This window comes from Neovison vison, chromosome 1 (genome assembly GCF_020171115.1).
Source record: "Neovison vison isolate M4711 chromosome 1, ASM_NN_V1, whole genome shotgun sequence".
Lineage (NCBI taxonomy): Eukaryota > Metazoa > Chordata > Mammalia > Carnivora > Mustelidae > Neogale > Neogale vison.
The window spans coordinates 278,079,926-278,090,596 of NC_058091.1; the positions used below are offsets into that span (position 1 = coordinate 278,079,926).

At 42.5% G+C, this 10,671-nt stretch overlaps 1 protein-coding gene across 4 annotated transcripts; it reads right to left on the reverse strand.

The window, feature by feature from the left end:
* Positions 1–4,058: 4,058 nt before the first annotated feature.
* Positions 4,059–10,348, reverse strand: FST (follistatin). Of its 4 annotated transcripts, none has more exons than XM_044232022.1 (6): positions 10,205–10,348; positions 8,125–8,316; positions 7,465–7,683; positions 6,907–7,131; positions 6,012–6,239; positions 4,059–5,282 (listed from the first exon to the last, which is right to left on the reverse strand). In XM_044232022.1, exons 1-6 carry the CDS (start codon positions 10,287–10,289, stop codon positions 5,200–5,202), a joined length of 1,032 nt encoding a protein of 343 aa, XP_044087957.1. In that variant the 5' UTR covers positions 10,290–10,348; the 3' UTR covers positions 4,059–5,199. The 4 variants fall into 4 exon arrangements, with proteins under 4 accessions (XP_044087957.1, XP_044087947.1, XP_044087966.1 ...); XM_044232012.1 differs by having other exon boundaries at positions 6,012–6,242; positions 10,205–10,347; XM_044232031.1 differs by lacking the exon at positions 10,205–10,348 and adding an exon at positions 8,596–8,841 and having other exon boundaries at positions 6,012–6,242.
* Between the last annotated feature and the right edge of the window lie 323 nt (positions 10,349–10,671).

Below are 10,671 nucleotides of genomic sequence, written 5' to 3' on the forward strand. Positions count from 1 at the left end.
TTGAGAAAAGTTTATACTCATTCTCTAGCCAGAGACCTGAGTCCTTAGGAAATTAATACAAGAGGCTTTTGGTGGGAGTGTATTTGGCTTCCAACAGTACCAGTTGGTTCCTGGGCCGTATTCTTAAAATAGAAAAACGACCAATTACAGCTCTGCCAGGACTAAATTTGGTGTAATCCAGAGAATATGTTTTTAAGTGTCTGAAGGACTCAGCCACAGGAATCTTGATGGTACCAGCCAAGATATCTGAGGTCCAAGGATGGCAAGACCCAGGGACCATTCAGTACTCATGGGGGGATTCCAGCTAAATAGAAGCTGGGATTTGGACATGTCTGGGCAGGTCTGCTGAATATGCAGGACAGGCATGCCTGGAGTCTATTTACATGGCAACTTTTGGCTGAAGAATGACTGTATGCTGATCTGAATGGAAAGTAGAGGGGGAAGAACAGAAATGTGTCTGTCTTGGGACCCAGGTTTTGATAAATGTTCTTTAATAAATGAAGTTATTAATTAAGTAATATATCACCCTTTTGTTTCCCAGAATTACACAATTTACAGTAAGAGTCTTGACAATTTGAAAATAGTTCACTGCTATCTTAAGGAATCTGTAGTCCTTGTGTGGGAAATCATATAAAAATGAGAGAAGATTGATTTAATTAAGTTGACCAAGTGGGATTATATTGGGTGTGTGAGAAAAGAACAAGAGACATATTTTGTGGCTTTGGAAATATTGGTGGATTAGTGAATTTTTAAAAATTTTCATGGGAGGGGCACCTGGGTGGCTCAGTAGTTAAGCATCTGCCTTTGGCTATGGTAGTGATCCCTGGGTCCTGGGATTGAGCCCCGAGTTGGGTTCCCTGCTGGAAGGGGAGCCTGTTACTCCCTCTCCAGCTCCCCCTGATTGTGTTCCCTCTCTTGCTGTCTCTCTTTGCAAATAAATACATAAATAAATAATCTAAATTTTTTTTCACAGGAAATAATCTATTTAAACTTGTTATTTTGAATTGTGTGCTCTTGGTATAGCACCTAGAATGTTGTGAATTTTGTTAAATATTAACATGGCTGAAATACTTTAAAATTATATTTACCTTCATTTAGAAACTGTTCACAATTGTGCATCTGGTCTTGATTGATGCCATTCCTTATTCATTGGCATTTTGTTTTGTTGATGAGCCACAATTCCACCCTTGTTTTTCCTTAATTAATAACAATTATTATAATCTTAGAGGACACTCATTTACAGACTTTTTCTTTTATGTTCCAGGCACCCATCTAAGCATTTTACACATCTTATCTCTTTTAAGCCTCACAGAATTGTTATGAGGGAGACAATTTCATGATCCTGACCATATACATGGGGAAACTGAGGCACAGAGAAATTAAATTACTTGTCCAAATAGTATCTAACAAGCAGTGGAGAAAATCAGGGCTTTGGGGGCATTTACCGTTTTAGTAATGTTACTAATCACTCCAAATTTTAAGATGATTATAGAAAAGAAAAGTCTGTGTCTCAGTTTGGATGTGGTTTAGGTGTCATGAACTCATTCAGTGCCAACTTTGATTCTTTAAGTAGCCTTGGTAAAGTCATTGGAATTATTTTCCAGAGACTTATGGTTATACAAATGATTTTTTAAACGACTCTGTTATTTCAGTTGCTTTCCTAGAGAATGGGAGAAGCAGTCTACTGTGTACCTCTCCTTGATAAGGACGTTTCAGATTTTTAAACTTACTTGGATATAATTTCAAACTTACAGACAAGTTGCAAAAATAAAGGCAGCATTAAAAATACCCATGCAGGGGCGCCTGGGTGGCTCAGTGGGTTAAAGCCTCTGCTTTAGGCTCAGGTCATGGTCTCAGGGTTTCGGGATTGAGCCCCACATAGGGCTCTCTGCTCAGTGGGGAGCCTGCTTCCTCCTCTCTCCCTGCCTGCTTCTCTACTTGTAATCTCTATCGAATAAATAAATAAAATCTTTTAAAAAACCCCCATATATCCTTTTACTCAAATTCACTTATTGTTAACATTTTACTCTAATCCTTTTATCATTTGTGTGCTTTCTCAGAATACATTTGGGGAAAAAAGTGGTAATGTTATATATTTTTCCTAAATCCTTTAAGGGTGAGTTACATATTTTGGGGGCTTCTCCCTGTAATACCTTAGTGTGTATTTCCTAAGTACAAGGGTAGTCTCTTTTGTGACCACCTTACAGTAATAAATTTCGGTAATTCAACATTGATTCAATACTTTAATCTATGGACAGTATTCTAATTTGTCAATTGGTTCATTAATGTTATTTATAACATTTTCCTTCTTGGGTACAGGATGCAGTCTAAGGCCACTTACTGCCTTTAGCTGTCACGTTTGAGAATAATTCCAATTATGCTAGTTTATTTTTCCTATAGTCTAGAAGCCATACCCATACAGTATATAAAAATCTTAATTTAGGTGGACTACTCATGAAAATTAGACTTCTGATAGATTTTATTCATTCTATTTGATATCTTATAATTTCTGATGATTAGGATGTAGTATTCTAGCTCCTAGCAATTGTTTCTATTATATTGTTTCTATTAAATTGTATACCTAAGTGAATTAGACTTTTTTTTAAAGACTTTTTGAATCGTAGTTGAACTTCTAACAATAGCCTAATGATGATCTAATGTTAATTTTAGGAGAGACTACTATTTTTTGGTTCTAATTAATTGAACACAGAATTATTGGAAAAGTAGGGAACTCCAAGAAGGAAAATGAGGTACTGTCTAGTATGTAAGAGGAATGATTGATGTTGACAAATATTAAATAAAAATTTTTAAATAAATAATCAGAATGTTGTTTAAAAGGCAAGCTGTTGATTTTATCACTCCCTCTTGCTAAGACACCCATGGGCCCCTGTTAAATCTGACGTTTTTACTCTGGTCGTCAATGGCAGCTTTAAAATGTCTGTAGCATCCCAGGACAAAGTCACAAATCACCTCCAGGAAGGGCTGTGAAACTCTATCTGCCTGCTCTTTCCTTTCCCAAGAGCCCGTCCCTAGTGGCACACCAGTAGCTTCTGGGCACTGGAGAAGTTATGACTCTTGTCTTCCCCAGGGCTCATGGCAGTCTGTTTGTCTTCTGCAACTCCCTTTCACCTTTCTCGGGGAAGCTTGGGCTGAAGGCTAACAAATTCTACGGATACCCAGTCATTATTTAAACTCCCTTCCCAAGAGACCCCTCTGCTTCCACCAAATTTGTTGACCACAGTTGAGAGCCAAGAGTCCCCTACAGTCATTTTAAATAGTTGTATTAGAGAGGGTTTTCAGAAAAGGGACAAAATTTTAAAAAGATCTTGGGTCATGGTTTTTGAAAGATTGTATCTAATGGCTGAGCAACGTTGGCAATATTGACTGTTCTTTTCTCTTTTCTCCCACATACCCAGTCCTCACTTCTTTGCATATTGACATTCCCTTGATATTTTTAATATACTAAGGCTATGAATTAGCACTCAATGAATTGAACATTTGCATTCTCTAGTTCTGCATTACTATGTATTACAGAGACTAGGCTCTAATAGTGTGACTTGGCTCTAATATAACCTGCAAAATATTGACACACATTCTCTAGTGTCATTACATAATCCCTATGAACCATGGAAGTCATTGTGGAAATCCAGTTTGCCCCTAGAATTCCAACCCTGTAATGCTTATTTCTGTAGTTGATATTCTGATTTCTAGAATGTGTTTGCTTGTCAAGTATTGGTCTGTATTCACTTTTCCTTTGGTGTGCTTTGTTTTTTAAAGATCAAAGATCCATTTTATTTTCATGGAGGAAGGTAAGGGTTCCCCTGGCTATGGAGAGGTGCTTACAAAAGAACTAAGATTATGTTTTTAGGTATGCAAAGGTCCTGCAAAGGGGTGGCTGGACCTCAGATCCTTTTATTTTCAGACTCCACTGAAGTGATTTGTAATTTACCTGACTTTGGAGCTTCTATTGTCCTGGCTCACTGAATTTTTCAGCAAATGTATCATAAACACTTTAACTCAAAAGCCCAAACAACTTCCACATCATCAAGTGAGACCACTGGCTTTTTAAAATTTTTTTATTTTTTCACTCATCATTTATTTACAAATACACATTATAACTTTTATATACATTGCACATTTACATGGTAGAAAAGTACAAAACTATATATTTAAATGAATTTATATTTAACTTGCCATGTTTGAAAATATAAAATTGCATCAGAAAAAAGTATTATGAAAAGCAAGAAACTTGAACTGATAAAACTTTGATATAACTTTTAGTGACACATTGTTTGAAAAAGAACTTATTGAAGAGGTACAGCAGACTAACTTAAAGGAAACACCTAACAAAAGGTTGAATGTATAGCATTCCCTTCCTTCAATCTCCAGATACCCATATCACTCAATTTCTTTGGATTTGTAACATCTTTAAAGTATATTATGAAAATTCTAACATTACTATCACCCTTTCTCTCACAAATTCTGACAAGAGAACTGAACTAGGAGTTTCCTCAAAGATGTATCCTCTGTACCTTCTATTTGAGTCAGTTATAACGCCTTTTGGTCAGTCAAGATTCCTTGTAAACAAAACCCGAGGGATCATGTATGTACAGAACAGGCAGCAGAAAATCCAATAAATAAACATGACAGAAACTGACATGCAAGTTTGTTAAAGTGGAAAAGATTCTAACAACGGTGAGATGAGGGGAGACAGATGAGTGAGTGAATAGTAAGGAATGGACTTAAATGGTTTACAAGGAAAAAAAAAAGCTTTTACTTTACAAGCAAGAGACCTCACAATAAATAACAACTGCTCTTCCTTTCACGAATAAATTTCTTCAAAAACAAGGTGTACAGTCAACCAGACATTTTATGTATAAATTATAAAACATGACACAGTATAAATAAATGTCTACAAGTCTCAACTATGGGCCTCATCCAGTAGACCTCACAATGACTGCCTCTCCATGTCCAATGAGTAACAAGGTGGCCTGGGAGAGAGCTCTAGGACAAAGTCCTTTATGTATAGTTTTCCCCCCAAATAAATAAGCATACACTTATTTACAGTATGGACAATATATTTTTTTTTCTTTTTTCTTTCCCCCCCATTTTTTTTCTTTCTTTCTTTTTTTTTTTTCTTTCTTTTTTTTTTTTTTTTTTTGCCAAAGGCTATGTCAACACTGAACATTGGTGGAGGGTTTACCACTCTAGAATGGAAGATATAGGAAAGCTGTAGTCCTGGTCTTCATCTTCCTCTTCTTCCTCGGTATCTTCCGAAATGGCTAGATGGGGGAATACAGGGGAGCTGTTGTTTAAATACGGACAACAACAGCGCAGAAGCAGCTCAGTGTATGTTTTCAAAGCCCTCTGATACAGCCATATTACAGCGTTGCATTTTTATGTGACTTGAAGTGAGATGCTTTGGTTTTGGCATCTGCTGTTATGCAATAAGTTTAAAAAAATTTTTGTTTTAAACATAATCTATGAAGTCAAAAACTGCAGAAAGTTCTGAAGAATCAATGGCTCAGGTTTTACGGGCAGATTCCTGAAATTAGATAAAAAGCGCTCTTGTGTTCTAGGTATAACTGCTTTGGGTCCTTAATTCAGAGTTAGTAGAGGCAACTGCAAAAAGCAGCAGCCCATGTGTGATCATATAAAGCTGTCTTTGAAAAAGAAAAAAAAAAAAACAACTTTCGAAGCAGTTAGTTTAGATTCAAGTGTTAATAAAGCAAACGGCAAAGCACATTACTAAAGCAAAAGAATTAGGGGCAAATGACTAGAAGTAAGTTTTTAGAGGCAAGCCCGTTGATGATCATTGGACAAGTTCTAAAGCCAGGGAACATTCCAGGGAATTTGTCTGTGGACCACTGAATTCCTGGTGAAATTTAGCAGTTACCTAATTTAAACAGAAATGGGCTTCTATTGGAAGGTTTTCGTGCTTTTTATGTCTCCGTTCCCTAGGGCTTGCCTGGGAAAGCCTCAAATTGCAGCAAGGTTAAAATTGCACTTACAGTTGCAAGATCCGGAGTGTTTTACTTCCAGCAGCACACCGGAGGAGCAGGCAGCTTCCTTCATGGCACACTCGCTGGCGTAAGTGGCATTGTCGCTGGCGCACACGGGCTCCTCAGACTTACTCTCAGGGCACAGCTCATCGCAGAGGGAACACCGGCCTCTGCCAACCTTGAAATCCCATAAACACTTTTTTCCACCGGTGCACTGGATATCTTCACAGGACTTTGCTTCTAGGATATATATATAATACGCCTGTGATGAGTAAATGGATTTCCCCTTTTCCCCATTTCTTCCTTTCTTTAGTCCTCTGTCAATAAATATAAACTCACTAATAGGATCATGGAGATATTATGCAAAAATGCTGGACTATAAAATTGAAACTTGAATGCACATGTTTTCTACGTACCACATTAGTACACGAAAATGGTATTTTTGGGGAACAGGTTATCCCAGTATTCTGAAATTAAATATGTATTTTATTATTTCCCACAAATGGAATCTTTTGAAAAATAAAGAATTCCATCAGTTATTAGAATCTGGTAAAAGATTTTAGGAACTGTTAAGCAATTATTTCTTGCTTCCAGCAAGTCTAGCACCTAAAATATGTGTAAAATTAAGTGAGTTCTAAGTTTTCTAAGACAGAAAATTGTTTCCTATTTCTTGCTGGCCTTTCAACATATATGCCAGTGCTTCTGGAAGATAACTGCTTCCCTGAGGAATGCTATGATTACAACAGTTTACCCAAACTGGACAGTATTTCTCCCTCTGGTGAAACTATGCATTATGGAGAGGCTTTGGGCTTATTTATTTATTGATTAACTCCACAGTTTTAACACTACAACTAGCCTTTCTGATCCTATTTCCACTTTCTCTTCCTTAATCCAGGATACCTACTGATACACTTTCCCTCATAGGCTAATCCAATCGATCTGCCCAGGAGGCAGGTAGCCTTTCTCAGGTGACAGGCACTGGAGTAGGTCACTCCATCATTCCCACAGAGATACTGTTCAGAGGAGGTGGGCTCTGGGCAAATCCGGTTACATGTCACACAGTAGGCATTATTAGTCTGGTCTACCACGCACGTGGAGCTGCCTGGACAGAAAACATCCCGACATGTTTCTGAAATAAAGAGGGAAACATACATCAATGACAGGTATTTCCTGGCCCTTAGGCAGTGAGCATTTGGTATCGTCAAGGCAATCATAAAAGGGAAGCACCCAGCTTTTCAAAAAGCACGTTGGGAACATTGTGGGTTTCAAGAGAAAATCTATGACTCTAGGTTGATCCCTCTCAGTGTTCTTAAGAAGTCTTTGGAATATAAAAAAAGGGTTACTTTATTTTGCATCATCATTACTGTTCGGCTCTTAGTGGGGACTATACCGTCCCCCAGGAGTCTTCCAATGGGTCAGCCTCAGGTGGAAAGTTGGAGGAGGGGAGCCAGAGAGGACCTACTTTTACATTTGCCCTGGTACTGGACTTCCAGTTCCGGCTGCTCTTTACATCTGGCCTTGAGGAGCGCACACTCGTTGCGGTAGGTTTTCCCGTCCAGCCCACACACCGGGCCCTTCCAGGTGATGTTGGAACAATCTGGGGCACAGACGCAACGGGGTTTGTTCTTTTTGTTCATTCGGCATTTTTTCCCCGGGCCGCAGTCCACGTTCTCGCAGGTCTCTACGAGGTGGAAAGAGGCATGGATCAAAACCAGGGCCAGGCAGTATGCAGGTCAGCAAGGAGGGGTGCGAAGGCCTTGTACCATCCGGTGGCCAAGAGTTCGAACAGGAGGGGTCCAGCTCTCGCCTAGAAGTTGAGGAGGGGGTGGAGGCCTAGGGGACAGTGGTCTGCATCCTATTCCCAAATCTTTCTCAAATAGGGAGAGTGTGCTGGCGTTTTCACCACACTTGGCTAGTAAGTCCAGGAATGTCTGGAAACGGTGTTTTGCCTGTAGTGTGTAACAGGCGAGATTCAACCAGAAAGGCTTCCAGGGGCTGGGGGAAAATAAAGGCAACCCAAGAACAAAACTCTCCAAGTCCCTAACCCCAGCTGGGCCATGGAGAAGATGAGGATAAGACGCCCTCTACTGAGGGCCTGCAAACTGGGGAGGAAGAGTCCTACCTTTACAGGGGATGCAGTTGGGGGCGCCCCCATTGAAAATCATCCACTTGAAGAGCGTGTTGTCATTTACATCCTCCTCCGTCCAGGAGGTGCTGAGGCGGCCCGTGTTGCAGCACTCTTCCTTGCTCAGTTCTGTCTTGTATAGGACCTGGCAGCGGCCGTTCTTTGCTTGGCGGAGCCAGCAATTCCCAGCTGCGAGGAGACAGGGGTGGGAGGTGGGTGAGAGAGAGGCAGAGTAAGGGGGAGGGAGGCAGCGAGCTAGCGAGGGAAGGAGACCCAGCGGGGATGGGGAGGGAGTGAATGTGGAGGAGTAGAGGGAGACGGGAGAGAAAGGAGAAAATAAATCGAAGGGAGTGAAGAGGTGGGGGAAGTGAGGGGGAAAAAGCCGGTTGAAGAGGTGGGAGGTGGGTGAGGGGGAAGCAAGGCGAGAACGTGAAGCCAGAGCGCCCCAGCCATATCAATGTCAGTTACCAGTGACCCAGACACAACACGTGCAGCTTGCATTGACTTTTACTAGACTGTTTACTTTTATTCGTCCCATTTCATAACCTGCAGCGACTCGAAGAGCAGATTAAAGAACCTGACAAAAACAGGATGCGACGGATGTTTTTACATGTCGGTTTCATGTAGGCGGTACGGGTATTATTTGTGACAGGGGTTAAGAAAGTAGGAGAACTTGAGAGCGAGGGAGAAAGGAAGAGAAAGACCGACACACACACACACACACACAACAGGAACAGATCAAGCAAAAGGCACTTGAGAGAAATGAAAGCAAAAAAGCAACTGGGCCCTGCCCGGAGCTGCCCCGTGCGGCCTCGAGGCGCAGCCCGCCCGCCAGCCCGCCCGGCCCGTTTTGCAATCCGCCAGACCCAGAGGACGCCCGCGGCCACCGCGATCTTTCGAAATCTCCGAGGGCTGCTTTCCCCGGCGCCCACGTCCGCTGCACCCAGGCAGCGCCTCGCCCCGAAAGGCGGGTAACTCCAGAGTAGTGCGGTGCCGACGGCGAGGGGGCAGTGCCCAGGGGGACAGTTTACAACACACTCAAAACGTTAACGCTAAAGCAAGCGAAGTTACAGGTCTGTCTCCAGGAAAGTGTAGGGAAAAAAGAAAAGGGGTTGGCTTCCTACTATTTCACAGTAACATACATACACCTATCTCATACCTACCGAGAAATCTTTTCAAGTAATTTTCCCTTCTTCCTTTCCCTTTTCATGTTAGGATTTTAGTCAGGAAGACTCCTTATGAATCATCTATATAATCTGAACAATAATTGGACCGCAAGCTGCTTTTATCATTATTTTAAAAATTGTGCCCAAAGACTAATTGAAATAAATTTAATTTAAAAACACCCAAACTTTAGAAATTTGTTCTTAATGCATCCCAGAATTTAAATAAGTTGTGAGCTCCTCGCTGTTCTACATAAAGTTAGTCGGAGGAATGAGACACAGAAAAAAAAAAACTGTAAACTACTCAAAACACTCCGGGGTAAATTTTTTTTTTTTTTTTTTTTTTTTGCGGGGTTGGGGGGAGGGGGTTGGAAGAAACATCCACTAGGCAGAAAGCTACCCTTCCCTCTAAAATTTTCAGCACCCACATCTCCAAGTTTGGGCAAAGTTGCTGAAACCACGTCCCCCAGCCACCAAAGAAATTTCAGTATCTCCCCCCCCATCCCCCAGTCATTTTTTAAAGTATCCAAAAGATGTAGGAGGGAAAGAGGTTAGATTGTAAATGGATCGACTTAAATCTCCTGGCTACTGATGCTTGTCCCCTTCTTCAGAGCCAAAACAGGGGAGATAACATCTAAACTCATTATGTCCAGAACTTGGAGCATCTAACCTAACTACTGAGAGAGATTCGAGCTTACTCCCTTCCTTTTAAAGGATAACCGCGCTTCTAACTCGGCTGGCAGTCCTGAAGTGTCACTGCCTTCAGTTTTCCCACTCCGCTCCATCCTGGAGTCGCTAAGTTGGTCCAACATCTTCCGAGAGAGGCGTTGCTTAGACCAGACTCCGTGCAGACGACAGAAAAGTACAAACCCCTGCCCGCAGCCGAGCCTCCCAGCGCATCCCCCCTCGCTTACCCTGGGCGCTGCGGTCCTCCATGAACTGGCAGAGCAGCAGCAGCAGGAGGCAAAGCCCGCCGGGCTGGTGCCTGGGACCGGCCATCCTGGGGGCAGACGCGGGGCGAGGAGCGCGGCGGCGCGGGGAGCGGGCGCGGCGGCGGGTGGCTCGGACGAGCGGCGCGCGTCGCAAAGGCGAGCGGCGGAGGGCGCAGCGATCCCGGCGCAGCCCCGCGCTCGCCGCCGGCCGCCCGCGCGATTCAATGGACGTCAGAAGCCGGGCGCAGCCGCGCTTTAAATCTAGACGGGGGTCTCCGCGGTTTGCGGTGGGCGGTCTCCCAGTGTGTGGGGCAGTGGGAGGGCGGCCGCGAGCAAGGGTGTGCGCGGCTCCTTGGGGGTGGGGAGCTTTTAAAAGTTCAGTGTGAATCAGGTGACATTTCCCACCTTCTGGAAACCCTTCCCAATTATCTGTTGGAGGTGCCCGAAAT

Excerpts from the sequence above, each read along its gene's own strand:
- FST (XM_044232012.1), bottom strand. The coding sequence starts at position 10,289 with ATGGCCGGTCCCAGGCACCAGCCCGGCGGGCTTTGCCTCCTGCTGCTG. Across the intron at positions 7,684-8,124 it reads CAACTGCATCCCCTGTAAAG|AGACCTGCGAGAACGTGGAC; the intron begins GTAGGACTCTTC and ends TCCACCTCGTAG. Across the intron at positions 5,283-6,011 it reads ACACTCCGGATCTTGCAACT|CCATTTCGGAAGATACCGAG; the intron begins GTAAGTGCAATT and ends TCCCCCATCTAG.